Genomic DNA, 19838 nt, shown 5'->3' on the forward strand with positions numbered 1-19838 from the left:
CCTTCCTAATTGTCCACATTTCCAACAAAATTTGAACTACCTTTATATATTCCAGATAATTTTTTTGGAGTCATATTCCAATGGTATATCATTTTATAAAACTTCTCTTTTAAATTATAATGTAATGTGAATTTCAATCCTTTCAACCACTGTTCAAATAATATGTTATAGCCAGAGTTCATACCCCTTTTTACGATATAGTCTATTTATTATTATTATTATTATTATTATTATTATTATTATTATTATTATTATTATTATTATTATTATTATTCCTATCTTTCAAATTTCAGCAAGTTTATAATTTTAGCAATTTTAATATTGAACAATAATTTAAATGTTACAGATAAGGTGTAACCTTACCTTTTGCTTCATTGAGACACTTGAGGTATACTTTAGTAGCCTAAAGATGCTCTAACAAATTTTTACTGAATGACATACAGAAATTGATAGTCTTTATAAATACAAGATTGGGATTCATATAATAGGGTAAGCTACCTTAAGTATAGCAGGAATATAGTTGCTGGCCTAGTATAAAAACATAAAATAAAGGAATAGCTAAGTCTCATGTGATTTATTATATATCTCCAATGACAACAAAGATAATTAAGGGCATATGATTGTACTTAAAACATCTCATAATTCTAAAGAAGTTCCTGACACAATTAAGTCATCAATAAAACCAATCAAGCAAAAGCTGAAAAAGAATAAGAGAAGGCTATATCTTCATTATGATACATACAGCAGGTATGTCTGATCAAATTAAGGTAATGTCTAGGCAAATGTTCTACATTAATGTTATTGCCAGTAAAGCTCATAACATTACATGGTTAGAATGGTTCTAATATATACTTAGAATAAAGGTATTTGGGATGTTTGAATTAAATGTCTGAACAATTTTTCTTAATATGATAAGGACATTGGATACACACATCCTAGAATCCCAAGATACTAAACTAAGAGGAATTTTAATTTTGTAAAGCTAAATTAGGAACAATGTCCTTCAAAATGCATGTTGTTGTTGTTGTTAGTTGCGAAGTCGTGTCCGACCCATCGCGACCCTATGGACAATGTTCCTCCAGGCCTTCCTGTCCTCTACCATCTTCTGGAGTCCATCTAGGCTCACGCCTACTGCTTCAGTGACTCCATCCAGCCACCTCATTCTCTGGGGGAAAAATTGAGACGTGCAATTTTATCAAGATAAAAACTAAGCTACTTTACAACCCTCACCCTAACTAATTATTCCTCTAATGAGAAACTAATAAAACTTTGAAATACTAAAAATAGGGATCATTCTTCAGATGTATTTATTAAATTTATATGCCGCACATCCCACTGTTTTATTTTATTTTTTTATTTTTATTTTAATCCCATTTATATCCCGCCCTTCTCCGAAGACTCAGGGCGGCTTACAATTTAAAGAACAAATCAATGTGCTTAGCAATAGCCTTCATTCTATGTATATGCCTGCTTATTAGGGCTTCCCACCCCCCAAGCGGCATTATTACAAAGTCAGCTTATTGCCCCCAACAATCTGGGTCCTCATTTTACCTACCTCGGAAGGATGGAAGGCTGAGTCAACCTTGAGCCTGGTGGGATGCGAACCTGCACTAATTGCAGGCAGCTGTTGAAGTGACAATTATATAATCATATATAATTGGTTTGATCTCAGAGCATAAATCAATAAAATAAGTAATCAGATATAAATTAGAAGGCACAGTGGCAATGCCTTCATGAAATACAAATGGTTTGGGGTGCAATTATGAAAACCCTTAATTTTACAGAGAGAAAAAAAGAACTTAGTACTGTTTAGAACTTTTAGAGTTCTACAACTGTAAAAACAAGAGGATAAAACAAGAATATGAATAAAACAACTGAAATAATTGTACTAGTACAATACATAGTATAAAATTGCAATAGCTGGCTCTTTAGTTTAGAAGAATAAGGTATGATTGGAATAAAAATAATCCAAATTGACAAAGGAAATTAAGTAGAAAATGGAAAAAAGATTATAATGGCTGATTTTGAATAAGATATATTAATCTACTATGTAAAAGCCAACTGCTCAACTAGAACAAGAAAATGTTCAACATTAAAACATTAAAAACAGTTCCATTATTATTAAGAATTTTGAATTTATAAATGATATGTTTTAGGAAATTAAATATATTAGAAAAATATTAAATTTTCAAAAAACAAACAATTTAAAAAATAAATCTAATAACAGTTCAATAGCACTTTAAAACAATAATGATTATGAATTTAATAAACTTAAGAATTCTTAGATTGAAAGCAATGAAATAAAACAAAAAAGTAAAGAGCAACCTATTACTAGCATTTAAAAACATATGCTGAATTCATGATAATTTTAATGAATTGTGCATATTGTATTAACCCCAAAACATATAACATTAATGGGTACTTTTTGTGACAAATTACATTCATGGTCCAGGAGACTTAAAACTATGAAAAATTATCCTTAAAAGCTAAAAGGATTTAAATCAGATCAATTTCTAACAATTTGCACCTTATATTTATAGTCTCAAGTCTTTAGTTAATGTTTTATAATCATTGTTTCCCAGGTTATAATTTTAAAAGTTCATTAGCCCAGACTCGGGCCCAGACTGAGGAGAAATTTTAATTTGGGGTTCTTTTTAATCGACTACAGGGTCAATTTAATATTTTTTAATTTGGTTCTTAATTTTTGTATTTTGGATTTTTAATTCCCTGTAAACCGCCCTGAGTCCTCAGGGAATAGGGCGGTATATAAATATAACTAAATAAATAAATAAATAAATTATTAACATTTCCTTTCCACAACATGAGATCCCAAAGCCAAGTGTTTAGGCCTACAAATATTTAGAAAATTATAGCAGATTATTGGCCAAGAGTGACAGCCTAGCTGCTCATTCAATAGAATTACAAAACTGTAATTTTATCTCCCTTCAATATTACTAATTTTTAATTTTTTTAACATGTTTATTATTTATTTGTTGCCATAAGCTTACATGGTACTTTATATAATGACATAAGCAAAAGTGAAGTACTTGCAATCAACAGAGAGTGGGCAGAGAGAAGATTAGATATAAAAGATATGAGGAGAACAATTGTGTCTTCACGCAGTATTTATATTTCATTCCCAAATTGTTAGACACGTTTAGCTGTTTATTATCTGGTTCCCCAGGATGCCTGACAAACAGGTAATTAATCAATTTATCTTTTTCTGGAAAAGGTAACAATACACCAAAAGTCTTGTCTCATCAAAAAACAAAATGGAGACTGCAGTATACAGAGAAGGGGGAGGATCTGTTTGCCAATTTATTCAATAAATAATGGCTTCTAAAGTTCTGCATACCTAATAGTTTTATGAGCCATTATATTTAACATGTTTGCCATGCTGTTGTGAGGCATGTAATTATTATTTGGCTTAAATGCAGTTTTTATTTTTCTAAAATAAAATGAGCTAAATCTAACTTTTTCCTTTATTGTTAATTTAAATGCTAAACCCTTCAGTTCTACTTTTAAATTTTATATTTTTGAGATTAAAACATTTAAGGCTGAACTTATAATGCAGACCAATCTTCTCCAATCTTGTAGAATCCAGAAGTGTTGGTCTTCATTTCCAAAATTCTTATCCAGCATAAATAACAGGATTTGGGGATAGACCTAAAGAATACCACACTTGGAAAAGTGAAATAAACTTCAGCCCATATCATTATGAGCAAGTCTATATTTTAGAAATCTTTCTGTCAATACTTTCATTTAATTAGAAGGGCTTAACTGAAAATATATAGCAAATCCTCACAACAATGCCATAGGCAAAGGGAAGTGTGTAGAGATTAAATATCTCTTTAAAAATAATATTTCTGGTGGTGAGCTTTAGGATGTAGATGCTATTAAGAATGCAAATTAAGGTTTAAAATCCTGACATACTCAAAATAGTAGAAAGAATTCTATTTGCAAGTAAGGAAATGTTTGAATTTCTGTCACAATCTATTAGTATCACAAAGCTAAATATTAGCCAAGAAAAGTTTAATGTGGCTTTCTAGATATTTCAATATTGCAGCACTTGTAACTACTTTAACTCTTACACAAAAAACTGAATCATTTCAGATAATTACACAATGCTCAGTATGTGTGCGAGTATTGGGAGAAAACTAGACATTTAATTAACTAAATGGAGTTATCATGTATGGATTAACTACTGCAAATATTGAGAAATTTAAGAGAAAAAATGGCCACTCAATAAGGCATACAGTGCTGAGATAGTTACCTCGTCTTGAGGCTTCAAAACTATCAAAGAGATTAATTCTCTGGATGTCATAGGTCAATGTAGTATTAGGCATCAGTGTTCTGTTTCTGTTAATATTGGTCACTGCAAACTTGAAAGCTAGTTCTTCAACATTAACAGGTGCATTTTCCATCATTTCAAATATTCCCCCTGCAAAAGTAGAGAGACAAGGAAAAAAAAGTTATCCTAATTCTAGTTTGCTATAAAATCAACACTATAGAATTCCTGGGTATCAAAGTATTCAATACATCAGCATTTTTTAATCTCAGCAACTTTACTATGCATGGACTTTACCTTCCAGAATTCCCTAGCCAACATGGGGACACCTTAAAGTTGCTGCGATTGAGAAACACAACACTAGACTGTGCACTAGTTAGAGCATGGCTAGAGGGTCATATGCAGCACACAATCAGCATCCTTGCTGTAACCTTCCAGAGCATTCCTAGAGTGATGGGGCCAAATATTTAAAATATTTTTGCACTTGGGGGTTGGTTGGTTGATTAAAGTACAACTTTCCTGCCCTAAACATGGATATATTTAAGCTTTTAAAAAATTGAATCCTTCTTTGAAAATGATTCATTTGGAAATGTATACTTTCACAGAATCACGAAATATATAACATGTATAGTTGTGTATAAGCTCACCCACACAAAAGCCGATTCTCAGTTTTTTACTCAAAATACCAGGGGAAATATGCCACTTGGAGATAAGCTGACCCACATTTTTCATTGTATTTTGCTTTAAAATGTGGGGGGGTCTGCTTATCTGCAGATTGGCTTGTAATGCAAGTATATATAGTAAATACAGATACTTTATTTTTTTCACCATATATACTCATGGATAAGCCCACTCATGGATAAGTCCAACTCAATTTTAGAGTGCATTTTGACACCCAAATTCCTAATTTATCCATGAGTATATGACTTATGTTATTTAATGTTAATCACTGAAGAATAAATGGAATCATTGATTCCCCATGTAAACTTACGATTGACAATTTATATTTCTCAGACAAAAAAAATTAATCTTGTAATATATTGCAATGGGCTTTGATTTCAGTATGTCCCTTGAATAAAGTAGCATAATCATTATCTGACACAAGAAAAAGATAATGGAATTGTAACTGTTCTATGCCTTAACTTAATAGTAGCAGTATTAATAATACATAGAAGAAAACAGTCTAAAAAGTTATGGACTGAATTTTCTTGCCTATACGTGGCTATAGATATATTTGTAATATTATTTCAAAAGGTGAAAAGATAAATTTTATCATTTATTGTTTATTTCTGTTTTTTTCATGCAGCACTCCAAGTGACTTACAGCAATTAAAAAGACAAATTATGAAACAACACAATTAAAATTAAGTAAAAGCTAAAATCAATACAGTAATGTTAAAATAAATTAAATTAACCAAACTTGATGAAAGAGAGAGCTTTTCATAATTTCCTTGAATATTGAAGATGTGGAAAACTAAGCCATTTCCTTTAGGAAAGTATTTCAAAGGCATTCACACCTCACCAAAGAAGGATTTCTCGCACATACTAAATATTCTGGCAGCAGCAAATTCTTCAAAAGGGGTTGTTGTTGTTGTTATTATTATTATTATTGTGGTGGTCATATCCTGCTTTTATTTTGTATAACTCAAAGTGTCATATATAATGCTCCTACCTTCATACTATAATTAGGTAGGCAAGTTGACTGACTACTTCTCAGTCAGGCCTGAAACTCTTTATGGCTTCAAGGGTCAACATCAGCCCTTTTATATTGTATCTGGTTGGCAGCTGGCTTACTAAACCCACTGACTCAGGAACAAGCACAGTTGATTCAACAGGCATATATGTATCACGTGTAGCCACTCTCTTTAAGTCCAAGTGGAGTCAATAAGCATTCCCACATTGTGAATCTGCTCTCTAGGGGAGGGAAACTCTGTTCAAATGTGTTTCACCTCAATTCCAAGTACATATTTCTCCTCAAAAACATTAATTTCAGCTTATTTTCCCTCATCCAACCCATTACTGAATTCCTACATTAAAGGTGTTGATTGCCTTTTTAGAAGTATGTGGTAATAAACTATAGAGCACCTCACCCCAAAGCTTTTATTGGCCATGCCTAACACTTTTACAAAGAAATAAACAATACAAAGGACAGGATTAGCCCTCAAATTGGGCTCAGCTCCTTTGAGCCATCATCTCCATTTTCCTTTTTGAAAATAAAGTACAAATGATTGGTTTGTGTGTTTTTGTCCAAATTAGAGCAAGGGATAACAACCAGCCTTTCCCAGATACGTGAGAACTAGCATGTGAAAGTTCAGATGCAAAGGGTCTGAAACCAGATTGGTCTATTACAATCACACCTACAGAGGTGTCGATAGCTCCTCCAACTGAGAAACAAGACGCTTAAGTATTTTTTTTTAAATTTATTTTTACACTGATATTAGATACTTTTTTATTGATTCAACCAACTATTCTATGTCTCTTTTGCTAGATATCTTGGGAATTTTGTATTCTTTTCTCTTCCAGGTTAAATTTTTGAAGTTGATGTCTAAATATTATCTAACAGAATTTTTCAAACAGTATGAACAACTGTATTCATCCATAAAAATGATACATGTTAGAGATTCATTGAGTTATGTTCTCCTACTTAACTGTTCATTATTAAGCTTCACCAGCAATATTTTTATTGTCTGGAAGTCTATGGTCTGTGGTTCTTTTAATGAGTAACAGACAAGTAGCTTCTGTCTGAAATGACATAAAACAAGTCATTACCCTTTTTAAAAAGCACTGCTGAGAAATTTAGGAACATTAATTATGTCAGTTGAGCCACTGGGAAATATCTTCAGGCTTGAAAGTCTAATAAAGCAAAAAACTCCAATAGGAATTACTAATCTTCAAATCCTATTAGACCATAGTAAGCTTTAAGATCCATTTAAAACAATGTCTGGTTCATGCCATGGCTCCAAGCAATCATTCTAGGACAGACTTACTCATTCAAAGTTTCATTTTATTCTGATTGTGTCCTCCAACAAATCTGAGTCACAGCATACTTTAAGCAGGGATTTGGTTCATTTGATTTAGATTTCAATAGGCCCAATCATAGTTCCTTGTTCATACAGTAAAATGTGATTTGGTTAATAACCTTTAACTTATTGAAAAATAATATTTTAAACTATGGGTATGTGTGCAACATAATTTGATAAAATTACTTTAAATGCTCATAGGATTAATGGAGGAAGCCTTGCAACTGTTTGACTTTCATGTGATGAGGAAATACATGTATGTTTTGAGAAGTGCCAGATGAAATGTTAGGAGATGCTTCTCCAATAGTACAAATGTATAACCCTTTTATTTCCATATTACACAGGAACTGCAGGGAAGATGAGCCAACTCCTTCTGCTTTTACATTTACTTGAATACCCAAACCTCCATAAAAATCTATTTTTTTGTAATTGGTGTAGTTTTGTTAGAAATATATCGGATCCTGTCTCAGCAACCCTTGACTTGGATGAGGTCACTCTGAGGTTTCCTCAGTTCCACGTTTTTATCATTTCAGAAATTAATGGCTAGTATGTCAATAGTGATGATATATTAATTTAATCAAAGGGTCAATGTTCATTTCCTGTGATGTGAACATGGTTGCAATATCCAAATATTAGCTCAGTTGAGATAAGTATTTCTAAACCTTGAACATTTTCAACAGATAAGATTTTCAGATTCAATGAAGACACCTTTTGTTGTTGTTGTTAGTTGCGAAGTCGTGTCCGACTCATCACGACCCTATGGACAATGTTCCTCCAGGCCTTCCTGTCTTCTACCATCTTCTGGAGTCCATTTAAGCTCATGCCTACTGCTTCAGTGACTCCATCCAGCCACCTCATTCTATGTCGTCCCCTTCTTCTATTGCCCTCAATCTTTCCCAGCATTAGGCTCTTCTCCAGTGAGTCCTTTCTTCTCATTAGGTGGCCAAAGTATTTGAGGTTTAGCTTCAGGATCTGGCCTTCTAAAGAGCAGTCAGGGTTGATCTCCTCTAGGACTGACCGGTTTGATCGCCTTGCAGTCCAAGGGACTCGCAGGAGTCTTCTCCAGCACCATAGTTCAAAGGCTTCAATTCTTTGGCGCTCAGCCTTTCTTATGGTCCAACTTTCACTGCCATACATTGCAACTGGGAAGACCATAGCCTTGACTATACGCACTTTTGTTGACAGGGTGATGTCTCTGCTTTTTAGTGTGCTGTCTAGATTTGCCATTGCTTTCCTCCCGAGGAGCAGGCGTCTTTTAATTTCTTGGCTACAGTCCCCATCTGCAGTGATCTTGGAGCCCAGGAAAATAAAATCTGTCTTTTCCCAATAAGATATCTCAAAAAAGTATTGAACTTGATTTCCTCTTCTGGGTGACGTGCATTGCTGCCTCAGGCAAGTGGTTTGTTGTGATGTCAAGACAGTTGGCAGGAAGGCTTGGTTAACCTGGCCCAATTGGCAAGTACACCATCACTGGCATCAGTGGGTGTCAGCCTGAGGGCATATTGCCCAAAATTTGTCATGCTGACAGTACTTGGAAAATAATTTCTGACTTGGCCTTTTGCAGGAGGAGGGGTAGCTTTCTGTCTGAAGCATTTTACAGAAAGACTTTCAGTGTTGGCCATGGCAAGCTGTGGAATGTGAGTAGAAAAAGAGGAATCCCAGAACATCTCATGTAAAATCTATGTATAGCTCAGGAGGTCACAATATTAATAGAACATGGTGAAATAGATTGCATCCTGGTAGGCAAAGCAGTGACACAAGACTGTGTACTTTCCTGGCCTGGGTGGGTGTGGCCTACTGAGTGGGCGTGGCTAGAGTGTGTATGGCCTACTGGGTGGGCATGGCCAGCTCTACATCGTTCGCATCAAGGGTGCCTATGGGGGCCTGGACAGGAGTGGGACAGATCTGAGGGTCTCTGGCAGAAGGAGGGTCTCTGGGCCAGGGCCAAGGCAATGGGGGCCGTTCCCTCACTGTTTCCAGGATGGCTTCGCGGGCCGCATGAAACCACTTCGCGGGCCGGATCCGGCCCCCGGGCCTTGTGTTTGACATGTCTGGTCTAGGTTGTCATGGGATTGCAGTTATATTGTTTCAAGTTTTGCAATTCTTCCCTTTATTGTTTTCAGTGGAAATTCTCTTTGTAACCTGCATTCAGTTTTAGAAAAAGATAAATACACTCTATGGCAGGGGTGTCAAACTGCCAGCCGACGGGCCGATTGCATCATATGGAGACTGCGCCCACCTCAGCTCCGACAATGCAAAAAGCATCACGATACGTCGCGACGCTTCACGTGACATAGCAAGTTTGACACCTATGCTCCATGGCAATAATAATCAGCATTAAATACAAACAAATGCTTAGTAGAAATTAATTCACAATTAATTCAAACAGACATTTGGTTAGTTTAACGATAGGCATTTACAGAATGTGCATAACAATATCCAATCAGTCTAGCTGGAAAATTTGACAAACATATTACGCTAATTAATCTCTAGATTAGAAATTACAATTTCAGCCTAAGATTTTAGCAACGCTCATCTGGCTGGTCTAAGTACTTTGGTAGATCACAGCAAAAGGGAAAAGTAATCAGTTATCCAATACCAACATGCTAATAAGTAGTGGTTAATCCTACCATTATGAATTATGTGCTAATTCTTATAGTCCCAGTCATCTTCAGTATAACAGAGAAAGAGGAGTTCAACCATGTATGGAAATTGCAAATGTATAAATCATGATCATCGTTCTAATGAACAATAGGTTAACTTTGATCTATATTTGATCTGTAAAGATCTGTACTTCAATCATTCACAGGCAATAAGGCAATAAGAACAGTAAAAAATTACTGTTCAAAATAGTGTCAGAATTTTACAGGCAGGGAGTCAACTTTCGCCTGTAAGCTGTAGCTACCATTCAAAAATGGAAGAAAGTGCTCAGTGATGACAAAGACGACAACTAAGGGGTAAAATTTTATTTAAACCTCTATTGTAGGAATGGTCAGGAATGAAAAAATAGAAACAACTGGCTTTCTTCCAATCTCAGCTCATCATTGGCTATGTGCATAATATGCTAGACTGGGCTTAGCTTGCTGAATTATAATGTCCAGTTTCTTGACCAGGCATCAAGTAATTTATGTACAGTTTATTTGTTCATGAACGATGTAATCTTTACATTCCATTTTAACATTAGTAGAAAAAGACACTTTAATACAGAATGCCCATGGTTTATCGTTTAAAAAGATACTCATTTTTTTTTATTATCAAACTTCTGCAACACATCTTTCAAAGTATTTTGATGCTGAAGAAAATAGTAGGTCCAGCAACAGTAACATTGTCCACAGCTATGTGGACACAAAATTTCATTGATGTAACTTTAAAGTAGGCATTTATAAAAGTACTGTAAAGAAGTAAATGCTTATAAGGAAAAAAAACCTTGTGCCCACTATAATACTATAATTTCACTATAAACCCAATAGTAGTACCAACTTGAGAAATTCAGATTGTAAAGTTTATAAATTATTGAGAACCTATATTTTCATTTAAGTGGCTTTCATCCCATCTTCCACTTCCAAAGCCAATGTATATTTGTCTTTTCCACATCTGAATGGACAGCTTGAAAACTTTCTCCTCATTTACATAGGAGTCTTTTCATTAATACTGCATAATTTGTGGTATGTAGTACACTCATATACTTTTAAACAGTACACATATCAAAATACACACACGTAGCTGGTTTTTCTACTGCAGCCTCAAAATGCCATTTCAACATTCAAATTAATATATTTACTAAATGCAGGATTGTGCTTCTCTATGCATGATTCAACTAATTTTATACAATTACATTCTGTATTATGCTGATGGACTGTGCTGTACAAAATTATCTCTCCCTCACACATATACTCGTACATACAGTTTTATTTATTCCTTCTGGATATTCAAAAAGTACAAGAAACTGTAATTTTGCCTTTTCCTACCCTACATTTTTAGGGAATGTGATTTGAAGGCATGAAAGCAATCTTAAATGGGCTTCTAAGATCACCTGCTATGAATCTTATTTAGAAAATGTGACAGCCCTTCTCACTCTGGTAAATCTCCACGTACTGAACTCAACTCCCAACTATTTCAGCCAGTGATTGCTAACTGGGAGTGACAGCAATAGTATTCAAATACATATGGAGAGAATCATGTTGAAACAGGCTATTTTATCCTTCCCTAATCTGTGGTGTCTAAGAGGTATACTAACACAGTGGCATTTTCTTTCCTCTGGCAATACCTAGACTAGTGCTGGTAACTATAGATCATCTTATGTACTTCCCAATATAAAATACAAGACTTTAGAAGTAATGGCTGAATATACAGTATCTATGGACAAATTACAATGTTCCTACACAACCACCCTCAATTTAAAAATCAAAGAGGTTATTTATGTTCTGCCATCTTTTATTTTACAGGTTCAATATCTGTAATTTTCTCCCTATGTACAGTATATCAAAGTCCCTGTGCTGCCTAATTATGGCAGATTGTGTGTGTGTGAGAGGGAGGGATGAGCAAAGAATGTCATGGGAGTATGCCAAGAGCACATATTACCTGCAGGGTCACCCAAGGCTGAAGGTCATCTCAGCTGCCCAGCTAAAGCAAACACACACTTATAGTGGGTGGCAGTGATACAGGAAGATGCTGGAGCCAGATGATAACTTTAGTGACAATGGCAAAGCCATCAATTCATACTCTGTGGGAGGCAATGGTAAACCACTGCTGTATTTTTTACCAAGAAAACTGCATGGATAGAAAATATAAATAACAATATAGTGCTGGATGATGAACCGTCAGGCTGGAAGTCATTCAACATGCTACTGAGGAAAAACTGGGAATCTTTTGGAGTAGTAATGGTGTTTATGACATGGCTAGATTAAAACCTTTGGGACAACTAGTTGATGATGTTACCATGTAGGAAAAGAAAATCCAAAGCAACAAAGATGGAGTTACAGTAGAAATGCAAGAAGGATGGACACAGGAAAGCTCAACACAGTGAAAGATGAAATGGGACAACTAATTGCATCAGAAAATTATGACAGACTGGGAATACCTACTCTCAGTCAGAAAATCACACTGTTTATTACTTAGAACATGAAAATGTAAAAAAAATCTGCAAGTCCAAGTACTAAAAGTCAAAGGGCAAAATGAAAAAAAAATGGGACTCAAATTAAATATAAAGAAGAACAAGCTAGTGGCAACAGGTAGAACAACGAACCTTAGAACTGACAGTTGAGATATCAAAATGGTGGATAGTTTATCTTTTAGGATCAACCTTAAGCAGTAAAGGAATATGTTGCCGATTAGCACTTGGTAGAGGAGCCATGAAAGCCTTGGAAAAGATATTTGTGTTTATACCTATAAAGATGAGGATCATGCAAACCATGATATTTCCTATGACCTTCTGTGGAAATGAAAATTTTACTTTAAAGAAGCAGGATATGAAGGGTGTTGACACTTTTGAACTTTGTTGAAGAAGCCTGGAAATGTCACAGATTGCCAAGAAAACAAATAAATGGATCATCAAATAAATCAATGAGGACTTCTCATTTGAGGCATAGATAACCAGGTTCAAATTATCCTACTTCAGACCCAGCTCTCTGAAAAAGGCTCTGATGCTGGGGAAGGTGGAGGGAAAGACAAGAAAAGGCTAACCACCAGGTGAACTGGCTGAGAAAATCTACCCATAAGGTTGTAAGTAGTAAAAAAAATAACTTAATGGCATGTAATCAATCTATCTATCAAAGTATTTATGAAGCAGTTTTCAGAGTTCTCCAACCCAGTCTTTGTGGTCTGACTACAGATCATCTTCATTTAGTGACTACAACTGGGATTAGCAACTTGGTCATTAAGCCAAGCAATCGCTAAGTGAAACCACAACTGTGGTTATATTACTTCAACTTTCCTTTGCTTTTCAGACTTATAAAGGTAATAAATGTGAGGACTGGTCCCAAAGTTTTTTATTATTATTATCATAACTGCAAATGGTCACCTTCTGAGGCATTCACTAAATGAGGGCTACCTATATTACCTTTAAGCGATCATTCAAAGTGACTTGTAGATTTAAGAATCATGATGGCATGTAGAATGTAAATCACTTACAGATCAAAGCATACTGCATGTTGTGTGTGGATGACAGGTTGTGCCAATGCTATAGTTGTGTAATTTCTTCCATAAGGTAATAAACTTACCAGCTTTTCCAAAATTAGTGAATGGTTTGCATTCCAGGTAAGCCTGACAAAGTCACAAAACCACATAAATATACAAACATGAACATTTAAAAATGCAAATACAAGTTCAATTCATGATAAAGAAAGGAACTGGAATGGAGAATAGCTAAAGCAACCTCATTGGGATAAATTCTTTCGTTGCAAGATAAAATATTTTGACAAGGTAAATAAGATCTTTTTTCTAGTTTAATTCTACTACTTAAAAATAGCAATTAGGGACTACCATCCACTGTATTTAGTTGTAAATCAAGCACAAACGGGATATTTACAATGATTACAGACTGTGCATGAAATGCTTTAATGATTCAGATTGGATCCTGTTCAGAGGGATTTAATTTAAGGCATATATAACCCTAAAATCAAATTATCTGCAACAGTTGATTGGATCTTATGTTTCTCCCACAGCTTTAATTTAGCCAGAGATTATCTTTATAATCTGACTCTACAGATTCAACCATTTCTTTCTCAAATCAACTGGTTGCTAGCAATATTATTTACTATTCCTATCAGTATTATTTTATACTATTACTTCAAAATAATCCATTAAAATGTTTTAAACAATCTTTTCTTTACCGACTCCACTCTTATTATTCTTTTAGCTTAATTTGCTAAAAATACTGATACATAACAGCTTTCTTAGCATTTTCAAATGATATTAGAAAACAGATCTATGAAAGACAGATCTTGCAAAATTTAATGATTCAATGTATATTATATTCAGGCTAAATCCAGAATGGAAATTTGATTCAATATGGATAACTACACGTATAGCTGTCACCTCATAACATAATTGGCAAATTTCACAGTGTTCTTCTATTGCTGAGAACAAAACAAATGCACTAGGAACTTCTCAGACAATGTCACAGTTAATTGTATAAATCTGTACTAAGATTAATTTTTAACCAAATGCTTTCCATTGTATGCTGTCTGCCAAAATAAAAGTAATATTTTGCATAATAACCAGAAGCCAGTGGAGCATCTTTTCATGATTCCCAAAGTCTCAAGATACTCGTTCTATCGCTGAATTATTAGCAATAATAAAATCCTGGCTGCAATTGTGATGATTAAAGATTAAAGCAGCTGGCTCTAGCAATTTATCACTGCACCCAAAAATAAATACATTGTTCTTCTCAAAATGTTAAATAATTTTGATGGAAAATACTTTGTTGCTGCATTCGTAATTTTTTTTGGCAGTATGAAATACATTCACAAGTAATATTGAAGCAAGCTATATAAAATGAATGCTGCCTGCCTGTCTATCTATCTATCTATCTATCTATCTATCTATCTATCTATCTATCTATCTATCTATCTATCTATCTATCTATCTATCTATCTATCTATCTATCTATCTATTATTCCCCAGATTATCACAGTTTGAGAGTCAGTGTTATCCAATGTTAAGCATTGGATGGACGAGATTTAGGTTCAGGTCCATGCTAATGTATGGATGTTTAGGGTTAATTTTGAATCAGTCATTCTCTTTAGGCACAACTTAGTTAGGAAGATTTTTGTCTAACACTTTTTTGCATACAAATGTACACCATGTAGAAATGATCATTTCTAGTATCTTAATTACTATGCAAAATTCTAAAAATTTACTATACTGTAATTGCTTGCAAACTAAATTCAAGCATTTTTGTAGGATCCCTGGTTTATAGCAAATTATTTTAGTGGCTTTTACAAAATTATTTTATTTTTCTTAATCAGAGGTCTACATTTGTTCATACATTACATAGTAATTAAAATGTTCACGTAAAAATGGGTTGGATAACACTGTCATTTACTGTGCCCTTTGCACTTGCTGGAAATAGCTTGTCCTTGGAAAATTATCCAAGTGCTTATTTGAAATGACTGCCAAAAATTAAATTGCTTCCAGTTTCTAATTTTGTACTCTTAAATAATCTCGAATACAATGGATTTAAATATATTTTACTTTATGTGTGTATTTGCTATGTAACTGCACATCACAAAATAAGTAATTTGCTTTAAAACGTACAAGAAACAATTTATGCCTAATGTACTTTGCTAATCCAGAGTTCAACAGTGCAACTGCAACTGTTAGATTCTGTTATGAATCAATCCCATGATCCTATGAATCAGGGCAGCATTACAGAAGGATGAGATTTGGGGGGCATATTTTAAAGAGAGTGTCTGATTCACTGTTCTGTGAATTGTTCTGTTCTCCATAGGTTACAGTTGGCCAGATGGGCATATTTTCTATCTTGATTAACTGCCATGGAAACCATTGCAAAATACTATTTAATATAATAATTTTATTAAAGATTACAACAATAGAAATAAACCAAAAAAGAAAAAAAAGAAAAATAGCTCCAGAAAAGAAATAAGAGAAAGATAAAAAATAAAAATTAATACAATAAAAAAGAAATATATATAAAGAAGCAACTATTCATTAGAAATACGAAGTACTTTAGTAATTTATCACTTTCTCTTAAAATACAACTAATGATCTCTTTTACCTATATCCTATCTCTTTTCTATGAATCTTTAAATCCTTATAGTTTTCAGTTCTGATGAAAGTAAAAGTCCATTGGTACCAGGGATAACAATGTATCTATTTTAACCTTGGTCAAATAAATCGACCTTATATTCTTGCCTTTTAGTTCTGACAATCTTGACCTTTAGTCCCTTCAAATAATGTCCTAGAACTAGATTTGTTTTCATAATACTCCAACCCTAATCTTTAATTCCCACTGGTATCTAGTTTTTAAAGTTTTAACTTATATTTAAAAAAAACCATTTTCCACACAAAAGATTCTTTGTAGTCAATTCCAAAATCTTATTTTAAATTTAGTTGGGCTCTTAATTCCTTTGTAACTTTCTAAAATCAAAGTTTTAATCATCCCTTGTTTATTTTCCAAAATTAATTTTAACTTTTTAAAACTTGTATTTAAAACATTTTTCACTAAAGATTGAAGGAAATTCAACCACAGAACTGAAATGTCAGTTCAAAAGATTCCTAGCTGAAAAGAACTTAACAAGCAATTTTCAAAAGTGATTAGACAAGAAAGTACGGTAGGCAAACTTAATGTCCTTTCAAAGGTGCTAACAATCATTTGAGCAAGATGGCTATTCTCTTGTTTCCCAGAACTGTCTTGTGGTTTCCTCTTGAGGGCAACTGTCTGGAGTACTTTGAACAATTTCAAGTCTTCTACTTATCCAGGGAGGAATTAACGATGAGCCAGTCTGCTCACTGGCTCTTCATTCTGTGCGATCACCAACTTAAATTTTTGCAGTCTTCAACCATTTTTCCAGAAGTTACAAGCTGAAAGTTTTTGAAAGTATTTCCAATTTGTTTTTTTTTTGCATTGGTTATGAGAAATCATCAATATCATAAAATTTGAAACCAGCTACACATGCATACAGACTAAGTCATAATATAATTGGTTTCGCTTTGTTAACCTAATCATAACAAATACATAGATACTATTCCACATACTATTCTATTTGTACTACTGTGCACCATTCTATCCAGATTTTAAGTGGAGAACTATTTGCAGAGTGTTCCCAAATTGAAGGGTCTTAGTTACTGACTTCGCTGGTAGAAGCAATAGGCAGCTTCAAGATTTTCTTTTTAAATTTTCCAGTACATCAGATGCAGAAGACTCAGGTTATTCCAGAAAATTTAAATGAAAGGTTTTATCAAGCAACAAAAATAAGAAATGTGTCTAACTGGCAGATCAAGAAATTGACTTAAAGCTGTTGTACAGAAAGTCCTCAACTTATGAGCACAATTGAGCCCAAAATTTATGTTACTAAGTGAAACATTTGTTAAGTGAGTTTTGCCCCATTTTACCACCCTTCTTGCCACAATTGTCAAATGAACCACTGCAGTTATTAATTTAGTAACATGGTTGTTAAGTGAATCTGGTTTTCCCACTGATTTTGCTTCTCAGAAGGGGATCACATGACCCTAGGATGCTGCAACCATCCCACATATGAGTCAGTTGCCCAGCATCTGAATTTTGATCATGTGACTACAGGGATGCTGCAATGTTGTAAGTGTGAAAAACGGTCATACGTCACTTTTCTTAACACCACTGTAACTTTGAATGGTCACTAAATGAACTGTTGTAAGTCAAGGACTACCTGTATTGTAAGACTGTTCAGTGACAAGGATCAAACCTTTTTTAAAAAAATGAATTTTTTTGGTTTACTATTTTTGGTCGAGAAAGCCTGAGCAAAAATTCAAATAAATGGATGGAAACAGAATAATTTCTTATTCATACATCTGTTTTAGGTAGAATAAAGTGTGTTTCTTAGATTATGATCTAAGAAGAGAGGGCCTCCTCAGGGTGCCTCCGGTCAGGGAATGCCGGCTGGTGGCCCCCAGGGGGAGGGCCTTCTCTGTGGGCGCTCCGGCGTTATGGAACCAACTGCCGGTTGAGCTCCGGATGGCATCGGACCTTCGCTCCTTCCGGCGCGGGCTGAAGACCCACTTATTTGAACTAGCTGGCCAGGCCTGATGGGGAACATTAGGGTTTTTTAATGGATTTTTACTGTTTTATTGTTATTGTATTTTAATCGGGCATTTGTTTAATTTCTTTTTAATTTTTGTATTGTTATTTATATATGCCCTGTTAACCGCCCTGAGTCCTTCGGGAGAAGGGCGGTATAGAAATTGAATAAATAATAATAATAAATAATAAAATACCAATGATCCTTTCAATATAATTTTAAAGGATAAAGGGAAGCAGGTAAAGACAACATCAAGCTACCATTCCAGCTGGATTTTCCATGCTACATTCTGTAAGAATAGAACTCTTTCGCAATCATATCTTTTCCGTTGGAGAAAAAAAATAAGAGAGAAACATATAGTCGTATACCCACTGCTGGCACTTGTCTATATTTTATTTCATCTTAAGGGCATGCTGTAGAATTTTTCCTTATTGTAGGCATTTCACACAACCAATATTTTATATTTTTGTCCCCAAACCTTCAGTAACATACTTGTGCCATGAGTGTTCTCACTACATCTCAGATCTTGGCTACTGTTCCTTCCAGCTAGCTAATAAACATATACATAACCCTCACCTCAACTGCACAAAGGCTGCTCCTACACAAACACAAAAAAGGAATTATATAGGAAGGATGTGGGAGAGATGAATTCATCCCTACTGGATTTTTTTGCATTAAATGCTCAAGTATTCTTTTGTTCTAGAATGCTTTGGTCCAAACTCGTAGACTGTATTAACTTTCCCAATTCACAAATATTTGTCTCAAGATAAAATAGTTTGAACATTAATAAGGCTGCTTAAAACTTTCTTCAGATTTGTATAATATTACTTTTATAGCTTTTCCTTATCTGATCTGGCAAGAATAAAAACAAGTAACAACTATTATTAATAAATTATTTTCCAAAAAGTTGAGTAAAAGTTGCTTTTTGCTCTCCTTCTTATTCTTAGACCTTTGTAAGTTGTATTTTTATACTGAGATAACTTTTCTAATTATAAACTTAGACCACTTATCCATTAATGGGTACAAAAATACAATTAACCATAACAAGAGTGGGACTAGAAAAGCATCAAAGTGTCAACTTTAGAATGAGCATGGCTACAGCCATTTTTTTCCTTCTCATTCCTAGTTGCCACATAGCACGGGGGGGGGGGAGTTTGCCAGGTGTTGTGCTAGACAAAACAGACTTTCTCTCTCCATGTTTCTCTCATGGGAACCAAGGTCATCAGCTGTTCCCGAGACTGCGGGCTGGGCATTCCATTAAAAGCCCGTCAACAAGCTGAATGAGGAAACGTAGTTTCTTGCATAGCTTTAGGGGTGGGATTTCTTAACTTTGTATTGGGGAACTGTTATGCATCTCTTCAGACTTGGTTTCACTTTTGAAGTGCCGATACTCTGTATCAATAAACATGTTCTTTGAGGAATTTTTCAAGCCTCAGAGCTCTGCTTTATTTATCTTTGTCGATTGGAACCATGACATAAATCATTTTATAGAAAGGCCTTTAACATTGATCAAGTCAAGCTGTGGAATGTGACTAGAAAAAGAACATCTTATGTGAAATCTATGTACAGGTCAGGAAGTCACATTATAAATAGAACATGGTGAAATAGATTGGCTCCAGGTAGGCAAGGCAGTGAGACAAGACTGTGTACTTGCTTCTTTGTTATTCAACCTATATGTTGAAATTGAAAACTGGATTGGAAGAAAATGAGTGTGGTTTTAACATTTCAGGGGGAAAAAACACAAAAATGCAAACACTTTGCAAGCTCTTATATTAAAAGTCAAGGAGCAAAGTGA

At 34.4% G+C, this 19838-nt stretch overlaps 1 protein-coding gene across 2 annotated transcripts in view; it reads right to left on the bottom strand.

Annotated features, from left to right (window-relative positions):
- GRIK1 (glutamate ionotropic receptor kainate type subunit 1) overlaps nucleotides 1–19838 on the bottom strand; it is a 159448-nt gene that overhangs the window by 80301 nt on the left and 59309 nt on the right. For both annotated transcript variants that reach the window (XM_081326438.1, XM_081326437.1), the window contains exon 2: nucleotides 4274–4441. In XM_081326438.1, coding sequence (XP_081182564.1) covers nucleotides 4274–4441 — 168 coding nt within the window. The remainder of the gene's footprint in view (nucleotides 1–4273; nucleotides 4442–19838) is intronic.

The sequence above is a fragment of the Vipera berus genome (assembly GCF_964194415.1).
Source record: "Vipera berus genome assembly, chromosome: 4".
Classification (NCBI taxonomy): domain Eukaryota; kingdom Metazoa; phylum Chordata; class Lepidosauria; order Squamata; family Viperidae; genus Vipera; species Vipera berus.